This window comes from Ruditapes philippinarum, unplaced genomic scaffold, assembly GCF_026571515.1.
Source record: "Ruditapes philippinarum isolate M1 unplaced genomic scaffold, ASM2657151v2 ctg4419_1_1_1_1, whole genome shotgun sequence".
NCBI lineage: Eukaryota > Metazoa > Mollusca > Bivalvia > Venerida > Veneridae > Ruditapes > Ruditapes philippinarum.
Genome location: NW_026864034.1, coordinates 82404 through 104906, shown reverse-complemented (window position 1 = coordinate 104906; position 22503 = coordinate 82404). Strand labels below are relative to the sequence as shown.

Sequence of the window (22503 nt, the reverse complement as noted above, 5' to 3'; positions counted from 1 at the left end):
AAAATGCAATACAGAGTTATGAAACTTGACCTGCATATCTTATTTGTGACACCTCATATATCTTTTAAGTTTCAACCAAATACCTGTGCTAGTTTCAGAAATATTCAAGTACATGTTAAAATTTAAGAACATTTTCTAAGTCAATTTTTGACCTTCAAGTGTGACCTTGACCTTTAGCCAGCACAAAGGTGACATGGATTCTGCACATAACCTTGTTGAGGTGAACATTTGAGTAAAGTTTGAAGAAAATTCTTCCATGAGTATAGGATTTATAGAGCGGACACGACATATTGTCTAATATTATTTGAAGTCTTAAAAGGGGGCATAACTTTGTTAAAATGCAATACAGAGTTATGAAACTTTACCAGCATATCTTAATTGTGACACTTCATATATATTTTAAGTTTCAAGCAAATACCTTTTCTAGATTCAGAAATATTCAAATAAATGTTAAAATTTAAGAATATTTTCTAAGTCAATTTTTGACCTTAAAGTGTGACCTTGACCTTAAGCCGGCAAAAAGGTGACATGGGTTCTGCACATTAACTTGTTGAGGTGAACATTTGAGCCAAGATTGAAGAAAATCTTTCAATTAGTGTAGGACTTACAGAGCGGACACGACATACTGTGTAATATTTGATTGTTTAATATTTGACCTTCAATTGTGACCTTGACCTTGAGCTGACACATGGGCAACATGGGTTCTGCACATCCCCTTGTTGAGGTGAACATTTGAGCCAAGTTTGAAGAAAATCCTTCAATTAGTGTAGGACTTACAGAGCGGACACAACATAATGTGTAATATTTGATTGTTTAATATTTGACCTTCAATTGTGACCTTGACCTTGAGCTGACACATGGTCAACATGGGTTCTGCACATTCCCTTGTTGAGGTGAACATTTGAGCCAAGTTTGAAGAAAAGATATAGAAATTATTAACAAAAAAATAGTTATTTTATCAAATTTTCAACAATCAAAACTTACATCTTAGACTAGATTGTATTGTGTTTACACCAGTGCTCGATTGATCATTTTTGTCAGTTTAAAATGACGTCATTCTAGCGCATTTATGAATAAGTTGCATATTTAGGATGACGTCATTGCGCTGCTTACGATTTGGCGCCAATTTGTAAAAAGTTTTATCAACTGATAAGGATCAAACCTGTGGCGCTAACTAGTGTATGTGTGATATTATTTCAGCATTTTATGAAAACAAAATATTATAAGAACGGAAAATATCGATAATAAAACCTTATTACACTATATAAAGGGAGGAAAAATAACAGCCGCATAATTATACAAGTAGTCCCTTACCAGTGTTTGTTGGCAGTTTAACACTGTTTTTTTTCTTCTTTGTGTATAGTGAGAAAATCACGAGTGTTAGAAAATAATTTAACAACATATACGTTTTATTATTATTATTCAGTTCCTCAGATCTGCTTGTGCATCCAACGTATTTTCATCGAGTGTTGTATAGGACAATTATATGACCATTCCTGTAAAGCAGGGTCTATTTGAAAGCCCCTGTGTAAAGTTTTCGGAAATCCAACATGTCCTTTTGATGTTGTTTACAGAACTTGTAGATAAAAATCGAGCATGGCTGGGTGGTAAATAACACATCCCAATAGTAATCTGAGGATCTCTTGCTGCGTGTGTTCAACGGGGCGACTTTTTTTTCCTTGAGCAAGATACTTTACCAGTACACTCATTGCTCAGTACTGGTTTGTTCCTTAAAATCTTAAAATTATCCCTGTAAATAACACTGTTCGAGGGAAAATGTATTCAAGTCATAAACAGCATTTCTAACACACTAATAATCTTACACCCATATGTTATCATGTCTTGTAATACCAATTAATTTAGGCTGCCTTCCAAAACTGCTCATAACTGAGATTTACTAGTATACTTCAAAATTTTATTTACATTCTTGCATCAATACAACAAGAATAAGTTGTAGAGTAAACAAAGTAAACTTAAATCATTTAACAACCAAGATGATATATCAACATAATAATGAGCCGCGTCACGACAAAACCAACATAATGGGTTTGCTGCCAGCATGGATGCAGACCAGCCTGCGCATCCGCGCAGTCTTATCAGGATTCATGCTGTTCCCTTCAGTTTCTTTACTTGTTATAGGGTATGTAAGTGAACAGCATGGATCCTGATCAGACTGCGCGGATGCGCAGGCTGGTCTGGATCCATGCTGGTTGCAAACAGATTATGTTGGTTTTGTCGTGATGTGGCTCAATTATATGTGTACATGTATGTTCAAAGTATATTATCAGAATTTACCTATATTAAAGATGTATGGTAACCAGTACAGGCCAACCTGTGTGTATGTGCCTTCTGACCAGACTCTATACTGTTTCACTCTGATATTGAAACCCCATTTAGATTAAACAGGTCCAGAAAAAAATAACAAGATATGTTTATTACACAGATTTAAAATGGGGATGACATCATATTGGCCACATTATTTTATTTTTTTTACATTAAGGAGTGATCACAATGTTACATTTAACAATTAATAAATCTCTTCAGTATTGACCATTGATTTCATTTTGGACATATTCAACAGACAAACCTTGGGATCTGTCTATTCTAAAACAAATAATTTTCAAAAATTAAAAAACTGGAAATAGATTTACTAAACATATAATAATTATCAATCATGTGTACATTCTTTTCACATAGTGAAAAAAATAATTAGCTGCATTAACAAATATACATTCAAAGGTTTTGATGTAATATGAAGAAATTGCCCATAAAGTAACCCTTTAAAATTATCAAAATGACTGAAGCAAAAAGAAAATCAATAATTTTGTAAAAGTAATTCTGCTGCTATAAAAACAAATACACATTCATTCTTTAAAAACGTGTAATAACAACAAATAAAATTACAAAGAAATTCTTACACAAAATATGTATTGTATGAACAAATGAATTTAAAATCATAGTCGTATTTGACCAGTCGGACAAAATTTATACACCTGAAATTATGTGCACTCCAAATTAACATCTTAATATTAGGACGACTTCTCTCCAAATTAACCTTAATTGTGACCACAGCAATAATGACTTATCTTTATAACATAGAGCAATGGTAGTTGCAAAGTGTGAACAATCCAACCAGACTCTTTCCCTGTTGGCAGCTCAATCTTTATATTCTGATTCTGAACCCCTGAAAACCAGGAAGATTCCTAAATTTAAAACAGAACAAGATCATCCCAATTATTCATATTAAGTCACTGCTCAGTCTGCTGTGGTACTTTGAAATCTTGTACAACAATTTCTATGTTATCAAGTATTACCTTGCTCTCTATTCATACAAAACACATACATGTACATTATTACAACTTTTTGATACTGAATAGTAATTCTCCAGAAAACTTTCATCAGAATGGTCAAACAGGAATATTGCTACACACTATTTATTGTTGCTACAAACACAATACAAAGAGATCACTGATACTGTGGTAGAGGTAACACTCTAGTATTTCATCTATTTAAACTAGGGATAATTGTTAAATCATATATATAAAACAGCAAATATAGTGTTTTAACGAACCTTGAAAATCCTCTTTTAGAACCATTATGGCTTCATGATAAGAGTCTGACATGATAATTACTTCTTCGTTCAATTTTAACAATAATTTAAATGTATTAAGCTGAAACAGTTGTACAAATGTATAGAAACTCAATATAACTGAGTAAATACTAACTTATAAGGTATTTGTTTATCTTTTGATTTTAAGTGATATACTCAGCACTTCTTCGAGAGTAAAAAAAAAATAAACCATTTGAAATCACTTCTGTCTGGTATGTTAACTTCATGCCCCTTTTACCATCTTAATACATCACACAAATGTCACAAAAGAAACACATGTACTTAAAAATAAATGCATGAATGTTAAAAATTTGCTAACACACAATCTTCTCTTCAGGAAAAGTAGAGGCTTATTAACATTACGAATTTAACAAAATCAACAAGAAAAATGAGTTTTTGACATATGAATGAAAATAATGATAAAAACGATACTAATTTTCAGAACCTATTATAAGGCATTCTTTGCCTCGGGGAGAAAAAAGGCCTTTTAGCCGGAGATGGTCCCCTGAAATTGTCCTGAAATCTTGGTCTATGCGGGAATCCACCCCTTGGCCTGAATCCACCATAATCTGGTGGCCCCTGAGGCCTATGCTGCCATGGCCTTTGTTCTTGCCAATGTGGTGCATGTGGCGGACCATTATTATCATGTCTATCAAATTCAGAATGCCTTTCAAAACCTTCATGCCTTTCAAAGTCATTTCTCCTTGCAAAATTTTCATGCCTATCATACTCTGGCTGATACTCAAAATCACGATTGTTATCAAAGTCTTCACTTCTTTTTCTTTCCTGCACTTCATTGTTTGCCTGGTTAACATTCCAGTCATTTTCAGGTTGCCAAACATTGTCAACATTACCGTTATTTCCAAATTCCTGATCTTCATTATCTAACTCCATATCATCTGACTTAACAGATGATGGTCTACCTAACACACCTATTGTACTAATAGGCTCCCCTTTTGAATGATTATTAGAAAAATTACTTTCTGAATCATATCTCGAGTGATGTGATTCAGCTGTAGATATTGTTGTTAAGTTTCTACTTGATGGCGGTGCACTCGGAAAATTTGCATTTGCACCGGATTTTTGCTTAAGAATGTTGATGAATTCAGACTGCGTACTGTCAGCATGATTTGTTACCGGTATATTTTCAGCAGGCGATTTTTTCAAGATACCCACTGGTTTATGTTCTCGAGTCTGAGGAATAACTGGATTATAGTTTGGACTTGTGTCCAATGAGGATGCAAATGAGTTTGCCTGGCCAGATGTTTCTTCTACTAAGGTTACTTCTCGCAGGGAGGACTTGCGATTGTTGCGCAATATACTTTTCTTTGGTGCTGGAGGCAGTGTTGTCTCCAACATCTCGTCAGCAAATTCATTGTCATCATCATCCTCGTCATAATTCTGAGGCTGATCCCATGGATGTGCATAACCTTCAGACTGGTTACCTTGATCCCCTACATTTTCCTCCCAGTTAGAATCATTAAAACCAGAATCACCTTGGTTTTCCCAATCTGCTCTCTGTAAAGAAGCTGATGAGATTTGGTTACCATAGTTTTCATCTGGTTGGTTTTGAGCCCTAGAATTTTCAGGCTGCCAAGTCAAAGGAGCGGCAGAATTTGGGGGAGGTGGTGGGGGAGCAAAGGGCACCCTAGCAAATGGGGGCTGGGAAGGGGGAGGAGGGTAACTAGATACTTGTGTTGGATGTTGATTTAGAGTTTGTGGGTACCTAGGAGCTTGTACAGGCTGCTGTGGAGGAGGGAAACGAGGAGCTGAGTTCAGCTGCTGTTGCTGTCCTGCAAGAGGACCCCTTTGTGACAAGAGAATAGGTCCAGAGTTTGATGCTGGTGGTGCTACACCAAATGGTACATTTGGATTGAATGGCATTCCTGGTTGAGGTGGAACCATATTTGTTGGTGCTACAGAAGCTGATAAAACTACAGGTTGACTTGAACTGACCTGTGGTAAAAACTGTTGACTGTTTGATGGTGGTGGAGGCAGTGGGGGTGGGGGATTAATGAATGACTGAGAGACACTTTGTCTCATTGATGGCGGAGGAAGGGAGAAATCTTGTGGAGATGGGGGTTGCATATTGAAAGGGCGGGATGGTAAAGATTCAGGGGGAAGAGGGTGTTGTGGTAAAGGTGGCTGGTGAGCCATATCTGTTGTTTTAGGTTGGGAGATTACAGGAGGGGATGAAGGGTCAGGTTGACCAGCATTAACTTGTTTCCAACCTGACCATGAATTAGCCTGGGTACTTGGTACTGGAGGCGGGACCCCAGAAAACTCTGCAGGGGCTGATTTTGGAGGGCCTGTTAACCCTCCAGAGAAGGTTGGGGAAGGAGGCTTAGGATCTTCCTCTGGCTTCGGAATTTCAGCTTCCTCACTTTGTTTCTTTTGGTATTGTGTTTTCACTGTATTTGTTAACAGTGACAAAGTCTGAAGAAAATTAGAGCTGCTTGAAGAACTACTTGTTTTCGTTAACAACTGACTAAGAAAGTCAATTGGATTTGTTTTGGTTTTGGTTTCCTGTTTGGGTGGCGGCACAATTTTTGGTGGAGGTGAGGGTTCTTTATCCTCCTGCTCATCCTGGACTGGAGTTGAAGACCCAGCATCATCCCCTATTGGCTCAACTGGTTGAACAGGTGGTACCGGTTGTGGTGGAGGCGGGTTCAACCTGGGTGGAGGCGTGTACACATCTGGTACCTTGATGGCAGGAGGGTCGGCTTTAAACAGATCTGGTGGTTGACCTTGGGCTGTAATACCAGGCATGTTACTATTCCCTTTAGCTAGATTGGGCAGCATTGTAGCAATTCTTGACTCCAGGATATTAGTTCCTGAAAATTTAAAAGCACAACATTATACATACATAACATGGTACAATTATTGTAATAATGTGCTTGCATTCAATGAGAGAACATTCTGTATACCCAACCTATCATAAAAGAGTGTTTAGTGAATAGTGACAAGCCAAAGACCTCTCAATTTTACAGCCAAATGAATACAACATGTAATATCATAACTTAAAACTCACCCAAACAATCAGAACAATGCAAGAATGGTTAATATAAGATAATATAAACAAATAATTTCATTGTAAAATACAAACCACCTGACTGAAGCCTTTCAGTAATCTTAGGTACATAATATTAATAGGAGTGACAACGAATTAAGTATCTTTAAAAACATTGATAGAACTGCATAATAAATGTTAAATAGCTCAGTTAGATTAAAAAATATTTTATAAAAATCATTTCCTTACCAGTAGATACTAAAATGCATAGAGTTAATTATATTCTAACATTTGTACCATTTAGCTAAAACAGTAATTTTGCCTAAATAAATGCCCCTATTATTCAATCAGTAACAAAGGGCCAAAACTCAGAAACAATAGCTCATTAAGCATTGAACATATAGATCTCTAAAGTTCACAATAGACATTTGATAATTCATAACTAGACTAGCACATTACACCGTCCAGACAGTAGGGTAAGAGATAAACTCAGTATACTGTGGTTCATGAGACAAAACACTCATATTATTGAATAATATCTGGCTGGACAGAAGACTAGTAACAGATGACACGTTATAAATGAATGAAATACGACATAAAACTGATACTAACCTTGAAAAGATCCACCTAGCATGCCTTGATTACCAGTTTCTGCTTCAGGTTTAGATACTTGGTCTGAAACAAAAGTAGAAATATCATTAAATGTTGAAAACTTACAAGGCCTTTCATTTTCCTATATAGTAACTAACAGTTAACTGAGGCATTCCAAATGCCGAAACATTTTTTTTCTCTCCTATTTGATATCATTCTCATTTGTGTGACTGTCACTCAGCATTAATGCTATTGTTTACTTTCTATGAAATGGCATTTTTTTTTGTTAAAGAAAAATTCTTACAGATACAGAGCTGACACAAAAATTTTGAAATTCATACAAAATGACTTAGTGTGACCTTGACCTGAGGCGGGTCAAACCTGCACTCTGCACATCATTCCATTATGATTAACATTTCTGTTACGTAGCTTCAATTTCCTTCCACATGTTTAAAAGATACAGATCAGACAAGAAAACTGCTAACAGTTTTTTTGTTTGTTTTGGGTTTTATGTCACACCGACACAGTATAGGTCATTTGGCGACGTTCCAGCTTTACTGGTGGAGGAAGACCTAAGGTGCCCTTCTGTGCTTATTTCAGGCACGAACGGGCAACTTAGTAAAACCACCGATGTTCTGTAAGTTAGCTGGATAGCTTCCTCACATGAAAGAATCCAAAGTCCCTGTAGGGATTTGAACCCACAACGGTGAGGGGCAAGTGGTTTGAAGTCAACGACCTTAACCACTCGGCCAAACCCCCTAAAACTGCAAACAGACAAATGGACAACAAGGTGTATAACATCAGTTTTCAGGCGTATAAAAAAATATCAACAACTACAATGACATTAATTTCATAAAGTAAAAGATTTCATATTGAACTGAAGTTGTCATATCTGGTCACAATTTTGGTAAAAGATTGTCTCATTTATGCATGTAAATTATGTAAGAAAACAGAATAAGATATTCTTTAACACAATATTCAATATAAATTTTTAGAAAGGTTAGTAATTTCCATTAACTTTGCCCATACAAAATCTGTTTTCATAGAAATTTACATAAATCACTCTGGTTAGATACATTTATATCACTTTTATCAAGATAAAAACAAAACAATTTAGTGACAACAGACAACTTGAAATAGAACTTTTTAATATTTAAATCAATTCAACTTTAAAGTCATACATTTCAAAAATTGAGCATTACATAAATCACAAAATTTACAGGTACAATAACCTAACTGTGTTGATAATCATTGAGTACTGTTAATACTTAAACATTTGACAAAGATGCACATATTAATTCAAAAACTATTAATCAGTATTCTGACATCAAAACTTTTCTTCAATTAACATATTATAACATGTTGGAACTCAAATTGACCAGTCTTTGCCCTGAGTATAAAGCCATGCCAGTCTGTATGTCTCAAATGTGTAGACTGACCAGGCTCTACACTATTATCAGCTATATATTTATATTTTGATATTAAAATCCTACGCTAAACCTATGAATGGATTGTTTAAAATTCTAAGATAGGCAAATCAGTTACACAAACTGAGCAGGTTAAGAGATAAAGTACAAGTTATATTACAGTACAGTGTATGGTTTTCTTTATTTCATAAGGACTTATTAATGCAGTTTCGAGTTTTTTATAAAATTTTCTAAATTGGTAATTTCACCAGTTTTAAACATGAAACTTTATAAAATATTGATAATTTGTTGGAAATTTTAAGGCGTTGTTTCAGTGAAATACCAGCATGCACAGTACTGGGAACCAACTTTATGACGTGACGTCATAAATGACGTCACGTTGTATTATTATTTGGCGCGCTTTTCATTCAGTATTAGGTTTAATGTCTTTTTAAAACGTTTCTTTGCATATAATAAAAAGAAAATTTGTTTAGATTAGTGTAAGATTGAAATATATTTCACCTTGTGAACACCAAAAGTTCATATTTCACTTGTGGCTGCGCCACTCGTGAAATTTACCTTTTGGTGCTCACTCAGTGAAATATATTCCGATCTTACACTGAACTAAACAAATATCCTCTATATAATTGAAGTTTCTGAGAACCAATTCTATTTTGCTAAAGGTTCTTCTAAATTTGAAAGTTTACCAACCAGAAATATTGTAAAACTCAGAAACTTTTAAACAAATATATGAATTGTTGGGAAATGAGGACTGAAAATATGATATGCTCAACAGTTTTCTTTTCTTTAAAATGTTTTAAAGAAGGTTCAAAAGTTGATCCAATAACTTAAGGTATGAGGACCCAAATGGGCACTATCAGGAACTAAAAAATTGACATCATAAGTCAGGTGTATACCTTAAAGTACACCTGTATGCAAAATTTAAACAAAGTTTACCGTACGGAAATCAAGTTATTGCCACTTTTCTGAACTCAAGCTAGGATGTTATGAGGGCCCTTTTTTAGAAAGTAGGAACCTTTAAATAATCTGCAATAACATTCTAATGAAAAATGTTTTCCCATTAAATTTTAGTAAGAAACAAATAGTACTATTCAGGTAACAATCCAAATAAGCAAAATTATGATTTCTACTTAAAATTTATGAAATCTGTATAAAAATGTTACCTTACCCCACCCATTTTTACCACGTGTCTGACCATTTTTCTACTTAGGGAGCCTAATTTAAAAAATTCTTAAAATTTACCCAAATGAGTGCCTGTTTTCAAAGTTTCCCTAAATTTTTAAAAAAGTATATTGGTTGATATTGTAAAATATGAAATACTTTTACCGTCTAGTTTTGATTATATTACACTTTGAAAATATCAGGTACCATATTTATTACTAGATTTAGCATAATTTAGCCAATAAATACCTATATAAATTAAAAAATCAAAATTAAACACTTTTTTCTTTCCAAATGGGACATGAGAGATACATAAATAATGTTAAAAGAAAAAAAGAAAGAAAAAAAAAAAAGTTGACCCTTCTGGGGATTGAACCCATGGCCCTCATTTTCAATGTAGTTAACAGTAGTTCTAGCCTATTTGAATACTCTTCAAAGCGGAGGTAATGCATTAGGGTGCTAATACCTTAAGTAAATGATTTTTTTTTAATGTATTAGTGGAAACTAAAGAAAGAGTAAGCAGTATATGTCACATGATGTGTATATGTGTTTATAGCTGCATATATTTATGAAATTTAGTCAAAGTGAAAAGGTTGGGTCATAAATAACCATTATAATTCCTTCAAGAAAAACATTATGATCTATTTTGTTAATTGATAATGCAATATCAAGTATTTGATGATAATCATTCGAACTTTAAATGCCAACACTCTTGTCAGATTAAATGCAAACATTATGATATTAATTGGTCAGCTTAGACAGCTTGATTGTATATTATAAGAGCTTGATAGTTAAACAAGAGCCTGAATAACGCAGAAATTTTTATGCTCAAAAAGGGCCAAAATTCTGTCAAAATCAGTTATGGGCCTTGGACAGTCATCAACTGTGCTCGCAAAGTGTGTAAAAATTTCAACCAGTTCCCTTCGGTAGTTTTGGCAATACAAACTGGCACACAAAAACTTAACCAAAGTGTCTGGCACACAAAAACTTAGCCAAAGTGTTGACACTGATGTTGACGCATGAGTGAATACAACAGCTTCCCCTATTCCTTGAATTGTCTAGCAAAAACTTTCTTTTGGTTTGAGGCTCTAGTATATTGGGACTTAAACTTCACACTTACACACTTATAAAGTCTGCTTTAAATTAACTAAGTGTTTGAAATTATTTTTTGTCCAATAGAATTGCAGTATTTCAAATGAATCATAAAACATTTACTTTGGTAAATCGGCAAACTGATAATCAGTCTAGTAAATCAACTGTTTGTAAAAATAATTTAAAACACTAAGCCACGCCAGACCAATTTAATTTTGTAAATACATACTAATAAACTTTCACATTTACATGGAGCTTAATCCTTTAAATTATATGACAAAATATTCAATAAAATAACCATAATAGACATTTCAAGTTTCGATTAGTGCTGGATAGTAAACTTCACAAAACATTATCTGATAAAATGACCATGTTTTGGATCCCGGGAACTTTTTGCTAAGAATTTGATCATTTGTAATACAGTTTGTCATATAATTCCATAATTCTTTTAAACAATACAGATGGATTAAGCCTAATTTATGTCAGTATCCTTGTTTTTTGTACATGTAGCTCTCATTTATTACTTTTATTCTAAATCAAGTTACATTACCCATAACTGGTAAACTTTATTCTACTCTATTTTACACTTTGAGTCAGCATAATACATGTATTCTTAGGTCCCCATTCCTAAAAGACTTTATACAAACAATGAATCCATTCATTTAAAATTATACAAGTTCAAACCCTACATAATGGCAGTAAGATGTTTCAGTAATTGACCCGTACCACATGAAGTATGTAAAATGGACATGTCCATCTTTCAGTCTGGATAAAAACACTTATCATTTTTAGAGAAAATTTCTAAATATGTACTGACTGTTAAAACCTATTTAATTGTACATGACTGAATGGAGAACAAAGCGGGCACGGATATGTCTGGGTTGATTCAGTCGCGGGACAAATAGTTAAAGGTTAAAAAGCTTGCAAGGAGCAAACATATAAAGCAGAAACTGAATAAACAGCAATCTATAGTCTTTGTATCACCAAGTCTCTCTGCCAACCTTCATTGTCACTTTTCTTTGCCTCTCACAAGGTTTTCTTATAACCCTTTAGTGCTGAACTTATTTGGCCATCATTTTTAAAATGTGTGTAACAGTATTTTTGGCATGTAACTAAATTTTTATTACATACATTATTTAATTGAAAGTGAAAAATATAGATCTAGTTAAATGAACAAACAGCCAGCAAAATATCTTGTTCCAATATTCCTTCAAAAATTACTTTCATTTCTGCACTTACATTTTTTTAATATACAAAATAAAAATAGTTATATTTTTCTTAACTTTCCAAGAGTTCAGATACAGTCAGACTCAGGCAATAATTAAAAGGAAAAAATCCATGCAGCTCATAAAATTCGGTTTTGCAAGTCACTTTTAGACAGTGTAAAATTTCTTCATTTTCTTATTTTTATACTTATATTGCACAAAATAATTAAAAGCCAGAGTGATTTCTTCCCAATAATAAAAGAATCTTCAGTTTACTGTCTAAGGCCGTAACCAGGCCCTGTAGAGACTGAGTTTACAATCAAAAGAATTTTATTTATCTTTTTTTTTTTTTTTGGATAGAAGCAAATGAATTAACAACTTCATCCATAACGTAAAAATGGTTTTATCCTTAGTAAGCAACTGAAAGATAATAGCTATGGAATTAATTTATTTTGAGCATATGATGTATTTTATCGGAGGCTGTATGATGACATTTTACCAGCATAACTTTGAACACTAGAAAATGCAGTCTGATGTGTTAAAATAGTCCTTACATAATGCAATCAAAGTAATTACTTAAAATCAATGTCTACTTAGTGTACTTGATGATACAAAGACTGTCATTCTTGCTCTAGGAAGAATGGTACCTGTCTTGCCCACGACAATGTTAGTTAGACTTGCAATTGGTTGACCAATTGATTTAACCATCGCTGTATAAGCACGACCTGGCATTATAGGCACAGGATCTAGAAGGCAAACATTAAATTGTTACATAAATTCATATATAAGAAACAGTAAGCTGTCAGATAGCTAGTCTTTTCGTAGAACTAAATAAAAGTGAAATAAGTCTTTATAATCTGAAGTAAAAAAGGGGCATAACTAAAAAATATTTGTCCTAAAGTAATGTATTCTTGCCTTAAAATGTGGGTGAACATCTCTAGTGAAGTATCATATGTTTACAAGCAATATCTCAAAGGGTTAAAAAGTGAGATGGTACAAAAAAAATAAAAAAAGAGGGATGGTAGAAAAACTTAAACTAAAATGGCCAGAAATTTGGCATACTGCCATGATCCGGAGTGAAAACCAACACCACCTCACTGCAAAGAGGCACTTATTGTCAAAATCCATTACAGAATTGTGTCATGGGGGAAGATGGTCTAAGTTTCAAAACAATACTTCAAAGGGTATATTTCAAGTGTAGGGTAGTACAATAAGCATAAAGAGAGTAATACTGGAACCAAGGCAATGGTGTGTATATGTGGTATGTTTTTAAGTATCAAATATTATTCAATAAATTTTATATAACTTGGTGCTAAAACAGTAATAAACTTTTCTTTTTCTTTGAAATAAGACCTAATAGCTCTTCTTGAGCTTCAATTACAGTTTAAAACAATACCTTAGCAAGATGAGCGTACTAATACCTTAGTAAGATGAGCATTTCTAACAGTATTTTAAATATCACAGAAAAGTGACAGAAATGTACCAAAATCTTACTTTCTACCATTTAATCAAATTGGGATTGATTTTGGAACAGGAAAGACAGATATTTAATTTTTATTTGACTATGTGTAAAACAGTACATTGTGTGTGAAAATACCACACATCTTAAATACATGCACAAAACATTAAAACAAGGCCAACATTAAGAGTTGAAACTTAAAACTATGACCTTCACCTGTCATGTATTGATTAACCTTTAAAAACTCAAATAAGTAAGGTTAACATTTTTGTTTAATTAGATTTTTTGACTCACTAAGCTATAGTTAGGCCCGATATTTAATTTTGGAGACCTTAAACCTACAAGTTACATTCCAATCACTTATAAAATTGAGCCCTCAACACACAAACACAAGAGATTATAGACTGATAATCAAACTCTGAACAATTTTTTTCTTCTTCCATTATTCAAATTCTATAAATATAAATTGACAAGACAGTTTCTAGATCCGTTATCACTATTTAGAGGGGTATAAATCTAATACCTTACAGATGAGAAATTTCTATTCAAATTTCTGTCTGATCACCTTCTTTATAAAACATTTTCATTACTTTTAATAACTTTTGAATACCTTTGATTTTTTGCTTATTGTATTTTTAATAAGATACTTAAATATATCAGTAAGATATAAGCCATATCACATCAGTGTAATATAGAATTTTGTTGCCATTCAATACAATGAAATGCACAGCAAAGTAGAACTCATTACATAGGAAGATTGTTATAACTTCATATAAATCAGAGTCCTTCTATGTCATTTTTGTTAATTCTTGATAAAACATATTTTTATGCCAAAACTAGAAAGTAGAATATGATGTAAGGCAAAAGTAAACTTTGTTTGTTTTCAGTAAATATGGAATATATCAAACTTTGAAACAAGTTTTTTTCCCTTACATTTCCAATTTTGAAAATATTGCGGAAAAAAAATCTCGCTTCTTAATGAGATATATTCCATATTTACTAAGACCAAACAAATATCCTATACTTTACAATGATATTCTCACCTTGCTGTTTAGCTGCCTCTGAATCTTCATTACAAATTTCCATATCCACCGTCTCATTATCATCCATGTTTAGCAGTGGCGGAGTGTTACCAGGGGAAGGGGCGTCGGCTGTCGGCGAGGGCATGGGGCTCGGTGTGGATGGTATAATCTTTTTCATGTCATCAACACGTTTTTTCATATTTGTCACCCTTGCACCAAAGTTTTTGTAAGCCTAAAAGAAAGTCATTTCATATTGTACAATTTAATACGTAAACTCCATGTAAAATATGTTTTGCTCTTAACCTGTTATATATGGACCTTTCAGTTTTTAGCAGCAAAAGATTTAGTCTATTGCTAACGAACAATATCACAAACAAAAGTCCAAACCAAAGTCTAAAAACAGAAGTTTATTACAGAATAGACACAGTGTTCTATAAAATTTGTTTCTTACTTGAATTGCATTTTCTTATAATTAAGACTTAACACTGGTAAACACATTTAGACAGCAAAGGAAGGTAATACATACATTTGCCACAACTTTAGCTTCATCAAACTGGGTACAATAGAAATCTTCAGCATTGTCACACATTGACAGGACTACCCTGCGCTGGCGTATTTCTTTTTCCAACATTGCAACATAGTCTTCTATCTTCACACAAGACTCCTCAAATTGGCGACAAAATTCATTGCCATGGGAACGATCTAGAAAAATTTCAATCATGCAGAAATATGTATTCAAGCTTTCTTTTATTTTAAGCTAAACTTAAACTTTAAACTGTTGTTTAAGGAACTATGTTAAGGAAATTCTAAATATAATTTTTTTTATTTTTTTCATTTAAAATGTTTTTTATTTGTTTGTTTGTCTGATTGGTTTTTACGTCACACTGACATTTCATATGGCGTCATTCCAGCTTTACTGGTAGAGGAAGACCTCAGGTGCACTTCTGTGCATTATTTCAGGCACTAATGCGCATCAACGTTTCGTAAGCTTGCTGGATTGTAAAATGTTTTTTAAACAACATTGTAATTTCTTACAGTATTTAAACAATTAGTGATTTGTGGTATGATTTGTGATTTGTCAGGTCAGAATCATCGATCGTACCAGATCGCTACCTGTCTGGCAATATACAGCCCTTGTAAGTTATAAAGATTTTGAATAACTGTCATCATATTTTTCGACTGCGAGTTTTCATTTAAATTCCCTTATCAAATAAAAGACAATATACATAGGCAGTTGACAATCAGATATACAAACAAAGCAATGAGATAGTATGTCCTGAAGACACATCTACAGGTCTGTCAAAAATATCATTTTTTATATGTGCATTTTGCATACAGGTTTCTTAAATTGGTAAATAAAGCTACCAAAAATCATCTTAATATTTCAAAGAAAACTGGTAAACACAGATATAACAATGTAAACCAACCTTTTAGCTGTTTCACTGCCTCAATATTTGTTGCATCAATTCTGAGGGCTGCTAACTGTTTCGCTTTCAGAGTAACATCCCCTTCAAACTTCTTTAATGATGATATTTGATCCAGAAATGATGGAGGCTAAAATATAAGTGTCAAAAAATATGAATAAGTTTTTATAATGTATCGCTCTCTACCAAAAATTGACCATGGAACATTTAAAGAATTCAATCTAGCTTAAGACTGTAACTGTATTCCAACAAACATTAATCCAAACTGTATTCAACTCAGATCCAAACTGATATTTATCTTTTTTTTCAGTTTATATAGATATCATTTACCTGAACGATTGTTTGCTCCAAATGAAATTGTACTCCTCTGTATTAATCTTCAGCTGATCATACAGTACAGATATACTAATGTATAACAAGAGCATTACATGCAGTGTTGTAAATGCTTGCCTTTTCAAAATTCTAAAGTAAAGGGAGCATAACTGCAAAAATGTTGCATTCAGAATTATGCCCCTTGTCTAACAACTGCCCCTTATCTTCATATGATAAAAAGCAAGTATTCCAAGTTCCATGTTGATGCCTTTTTAAATGTTTGAATAAAGAACTACATGATGACAACCACCCTTCAGCTATTACCATAGCTTGATTTTTTCTTCAAAACAGTAAAAAGTAAAGTACATTCATTTTTAGCAAAGTTTACCTTAAATTCACCAGATATATCTGGGGTTTCTTCAACTGGTTTGGCAATAATTTTATCACTATCTTTGTTAGCCTTTTCCTTCCTGTGTTTCTCTTTCAGCTCTTTACTGCTTGGCTTATACACCACTGGGGAAACTTGGGCCGGAGTACCACTTGCACTAGAGCTTTTACTTGATGATCCACCTGTAACATGCAAATTTTACAATATAAAGACTAAACAGTTTGCTGAAATTTATGTGTGTTAATCTTAAAACTTTTGTATATCAAGAGTCTCAGAAGTTATCCTTGTCAAAAATGATTCTATTCATCAAAAGGTTTATAAATCCATGTATGGGGAATGCCCCCACATTCCAATCATAAGACATGATTCAGATGAACAGCAGCACAGCCAGACGAAATGACGAGTGCAAGTCTATTTCTTCACACCAAGGGGCATAAAAACAAGGCATTATAATAACCAAAACATGCTGGAAGGGTTGGAACAGTGACTCATCTACCTAAAGCACTTAAAAGACATGATCAAATTAAATTTATGATTGAAATTTTGATGAATGTATTTAAGCAACCTCTTATTTCTTTTTATGGACAAATTTTTTCTTACTGAATTGGATGCCCACATGAGAATCATTTTTTAAATCCAAATTTCACATAAAGTTAGACTGTAAATATACATTTTACTTATTTAAATGATGAGAAACAGGTTCTCATGAGAGTGATAAAAGAATTTCATGAGATATAAACACCAACCTTCCATAAGACTTCGAAGTTCCTTGATGAACTTTGCATCGTATGTCCTTCTTTCATCCCATATCTTAAAGATGCGCTCAATGTTTGGTTTAATTGACTCAAATTCTCTGAAAACATTAAACAGACACTCCATGTCAATAATCCTTACAGCTGTCATCCACAGAAACAATATCATTGCATCATTAAAAATTTTCTGTTGATCACTAATTGATATACACATTCGAAAAAAATCAATGATTTTGACTAATTAGTTAAAATGTCTAGAAATTATGTCTAAAACTATGCTGAGTGTACGTAATGGACATATTTCATGTCAGTGATGAGAAAAAAATGATGCAATTGGCATTTATATACAAGACACGTCAAATTGTAAGAACATAATAATGATTTTTACTGAAATCATTTAAATGGGTATAAAAGTAAATTAAAGACAAGTTATAATTATATGTAACATTTTAACACTCCTCGTGATTTTGTCACTACAGACAAAGAAGAAAAAAGCCGGTGTTAAACTGCCAATAAACACTGGTTAGGGACTACTTGTATATGCGGCTGTTATGTTTTCTCCCTTGATTAGGCCATCCTTAAAAAAATGTTTGTTTGCAGTAACGCGACCGACTCACAAAATTTGCCCCTACTCAAAATTTTTTTTCATGGTCTGGATAAAAATTTATTTTTTTTGAATCAGGAAATTATGCCTTGTGCTTTGTTTTTGTTCTTTTAAAGGTTAATAGAAGAAATAAAATGTAGGTCTTATTAAATTAGAATTCAGTTATCAATTTATTAATTGTTACCAGATTATCAAAGCATATATTGTCCAGCATTTTGAAATTCCATGTTTATTTGGGAGTACAGTTGAATAAAAAAAAAAAAAAAATCGACCTACCTACCCACCTTGGAAATTCTGGGTCGGGTTACTGCAAACAAACATTTTTTTTAAGGATGGCCTTATTAACATTGTCGTTTAATGAACTATATTTGAGTGATATAGCACCATATTTCATGGGTAAGATTAAATAAATTGGTGTATTATTGTTATTTTGCAGTGTTCGAAATTAGCAGTAGTCCTATAGCCTCTGACTACTTAATTTCTCCTCGGGCTATCAACTTTTCACAGTAACAAGCCCGACCAGGCTACTGTATTTTCAGAGGCAATATAAGCAACTGTTTTGAACAAGTGAATCATGCTAGTGAAATGTCTTTTGGGCTAGTGAATATCCCAATCTGGTAGTCCGACCAGCCTAGTGGATTCAAATCCTAATTTCTTACACTGATTTTGTCATCCAATATTGATATATCGTCATAATGCTTCAAAATGAATCAATGTAACTTAATTCTTGACTTACTAACTGTAATATTGTATTATAACACAAATTTATATTTGTCTATCTGCTTAATTCAATTAATTATTGTAATGGATGCTAAAGATATCCTGCAGTTTTAAGATAGTAAATGCATGCTTTAACAGAATACCAACATTTTTTCTGACATTAATTTAATAAAGGAAAAATAAAACTTACCTTACAATCTGTACCGCTTCCCGCAAGTTATCTTTAAAGTTCTCCAGATAATACAATGCTTTTTTCTTTTTAGCATGCTGAACAACATCATTGCACAGATAAAACAATGTCAACTTGTGTTTCGAGTCACCTGTATAATAATATAAACAACAGTATTAATAACTATTTTCATTCTGAAGATCTTGGACTGGTACTATATTAAATTTTGTGGTATAATTAGATTTCAGGACGCTTTTGTAAAAAACATGTAATAAAAGCACCTTCACAATTCGGACTGTTGCTAGAAGATGCAGCAGTCTTCTGTCCTAAATTACACTTCCAGAATGATGTAGAAAATCAGTAAATAAAGTCTATATAAATCATTGTTAAAAATGGAGGTAATGATGATTAATATAAAAGCCACTGTCGGACGGTGTCAATGCTCGACTTTTTTTCTGTTTTTTTAAAGCAAAAAAATAAAAGGTTGTAACAAATCTATTATTAGTTGACAAGAAAAATTAAAGAAAAAAAAGATTTTGCATTTTTTTAAAATTTCAATAGGTAGGTCTAGTCAAACTGTTGTTTTGTTCAAGTATGAATCATTACCATTATGTTCAATGATCAATCAAAAACTGTGCACATGGTCATATCACAAATGCTCATACACATAGCATATTCCACAAGAAAATCTTGCAGAATGATAAAACACGTATTAGTCAGCGTATATAATAAATACATTAAATTTAATTTTGAACTGTTAATGGATATAAGTAAAAAATAAATATCTTTTAACTAAATAATTAAACTGTCACATCCTAAAAATCATGTTTAACTCCGTTTATTGAATAAAATTCCTTATACAGCTGATATACAAATTGCCGTCACACAGTTTGCAAAATCTGATTGGCTAATTGAATGCAAGTGTATACACGAGTCAAAAGTTTAAAATGAAATATTTGCCCATACAATGTCAGCGTGAACTAATATATTTTTCTGTTCAAAAATTTGGAATCAACCTGTAGAGCGCGTTACTAAACCAATATGGCAGATAGACAAAAATAGAATATTGTATACATTTGATCTTAGATTAATATGGGGAAGTTAAAGGCAGAGACTTAGTGTTGCATCTAGAAATTATGGGGGACTGTCCCCCACTCAACTGAAAAATGTGGGGGATTTGAAAAAAATGTGGGGGACATGCATTTACCTAACAATATGAAATACCGAAAAGAATTCATTTATCTTACATTTAGGCATTTTTGACAGCTATTGTACGCTCAACAACGGAAATACAAAAAAAAAATATTGATAAATACTACAATACACACGCGAGATGACCGAGTTGGCTGCTACATGGCGATTTAATACGTATTTTAGTCATTACCGTAAGTGAAAACAAACATGGCTGAAGCGTTCAAGCAGCTCGTTTAAGATACGATGACGATAAAAAGATCGTTATATGCGCGACTTGGCTTCATTAAAATGCGCGATCTGCAAAAAAATATGTGCAAATCACTCAATGGCGCTGGAGACTGCACTTGGGCTTTGGCTTAACCCGCTATAGAATATTCATAATTATATATATTTAAAAAGAAATCAAAAAAAAAAGAAAAAAAAAAAAAAAATTGAAAAATATATGCAATTCTATATCTATCAGTGAAATTAAAGGATAACTCAAAGATAAGCACTGGGGTATTCCGATAACAGAACTATCGCAACTTTTCGTCTTTTAAGTCAGGGTTTTTTTTTTGGCTTATTTTATAGCCGTTATTGGGTCATACTCCCAATTGGAAATAGTATGTTATTTTCCCAACCCACAGGAAAAAATTCCAAATTGAATGTTACAAAATAAAAATATTGAATAAAAATTCTAAAAGCTTCTTCACTGTAATAGCGCTTAAATGTTTGAAGATGCCATCGTAGACAGTAATTGTTTGCATCCATTTAATCACTGTAAAATTTCAATCATGTAATTTTTCACAAAACACCGCTGAAATTTATGGGTCATGTTCCCAAAATCCTGGAAAAAATCCCTGTTCAGAATAATCACCAAAGTGCATGAAATACACCCATTCTCTATATGAACTACGTAAATAATCAACGTCTATTGAGGTTGGGTCCCTTATCTTAGAGTAAAGTCAATTTATATAGGGAAGTCAAAGGCCAGGTCTGCGGCTTGCCTTGCTTTAGACAACATGTGTATATTTAAAAGGAAATCAAATAAAAAAACAATTAAAAAATATTTAGATTTCTATACGTATCAGTGAAATTTTCAGTATCATATCTTGTAGGGCGATGCCATTTGCAATGAAAATAAATGAATAATGATAATAGGCAGGGAATTCCAATAAAGGAACAATGGCAACTTTAACAGCTCAATAATAATCGTCAAAATGTTTTGAGTAAAGACGTATGTGGTCCGTGAAATACTGAATAACACCTTTAAAACGCAAATTTTATGTAAAATAAAAAAATGAAAGTTTATTTTAACCGACTTCCCCGTTCATAGGCTTTGCCTGATTTCATATTACAGTGAGATACGCAATTCGTCGCAATTATACTGAATAACTGATAAAAATAGCCTGTCGTCTGCAAGTTTTGCAACTGTCAATCGGTCTATTGATAGAAAATCTGATAAACTTTTGATTAAAGGAATAAAGCTTGAAAGGCAAGACAATAAATATTTTTTAAAAAAAAATTATGCTGCTATGCGTATATGGCCAATAGCTATTTGGCGTTGGGCTTGTTCAACATAAACTATAACATGCCCGTAAATAATTGGAATATCTTTTCAATAGACAGATAGATCTCTAAATCTACTTACTCTTTCGCAACACTTTTATCCATGAATCAACAATCTTCTTATGGTGTGCCTTATTGTGCATTATCCAAAGGGACATTGCTTGAACACTTTCCTGACTACTATTGAATAGAATAAGTTTCTGTTCTATAAATTCTGACGAGATCTTCCCTTTTTTATCCGCCATTTTGCTGAGATTTTTTAACTTGAGAGTAAATTAAAGTGATTTTGCATAAGAATGCAAACTTGACTTGTCGATTTTTTTATCTGTCTACATAGGCGTGATGTTTCTCCAAGCATTCACTTTAGTTTTTAGTCACAAAACTATGACTAAAACAGTAAATTTGACGCAATTTCATTTTTTACAAAACGCATCATGCAAGGTAGCCATGTTGCAATCCCGGAGCAAATGACATTGAATACTCTGTTTTGATATTATTTATTTTTACAGTTATCATTTTATAAAAAAAAGGAACTGCCATTTGAAATATAAAAAATAAACGAGTTTAACATTTCTTCATTTGTTTTTGTATTCGTCATTGATATTTGCTGCTTTATTTATTGGAAGAAGATAAATAACGAAATGGATGAGATAAACGCGGAAAAGATATATTGTCATATCAATTGATGTTAAACTTGACATATTTGTATACTTGGGGAACACATAGATCTGCGGATGTTTCTAATTTCAAAATTCCACCATTTTCGTGTTTATTAAATGTTGAATTCTGCTTCAGTTGGTGCTAGGGGGCGTGGC

The 22503-nt window shown here is 32.9% G+C and overlaps 1 protein-coding gene across 2 annotated transcripts; it reads right to left on the bottom strand.

Moving 5' to 3' along the window:
• Nucleotides 1-2201: 2201 nt before the first annotated feature.
• LOC132724215 (regulation of nuclear pre-mRNA domain-containing protein 2-like) lies at nt 2202-22182 on the bottom strand. Of its 2 annotated transcripts, XM_060709037.1 has the most exons (10): nt 21771-22182; nt 18968-19097; nt 17448-17554; nt 16702-16883; nt 16005-16131; nt 15104-15279; nt 14599-14809; nt 12744-12842; nt 7233-7295; nt 2202-6444 (listed from the first exon to the last, which is right to left on the bottom strand). In XM_060709037.1, exons 1-10 carry the CDS (start codon nt 21931-21933, stop codon nt 4049-4051), a joined length of 3654 nt encoding a protein of 1217 aa, XP_060565020.1. In that variant the 5' UTR covers nt 21934-22182; the 3' UTR covers nt 2202-4048. The 2 variants fall into 2 exon arrangements, with proteins under 2 accessions (XP_060565020.1, XP_060565021.1); XM_060709038.1 differs by lacking the exon at nt 12744-12842.
• Between the last annotated feature and the right edge of the window lie 321 nt (nt 22183-22503).

Bases quoted from the DNA above. Each gene is read 5' to 3' on its own strand.
- LOC132724215 (XM_060709037.1), bottom strand. From the start codon at position 21,933: ATGGCGGATAAAAAAGGGAAGATCTCGTCAGAATTTATAGAACAGAAA. The intron at 16,132-16,701 runs GTAAACTTTGCT...CTTATATTTTAG, and splicing joins ATATATCTGGTGAATTTAAG to CCTCCATCATTTCTGGATCA. The intron at 15,280-16,004 runs GTTGGTTTACAT...AAATTTTTCTAG, and splicing joins GGCAGTGAAACAGCTAAAAG to ATCGTTCCCATGGCAATGAA.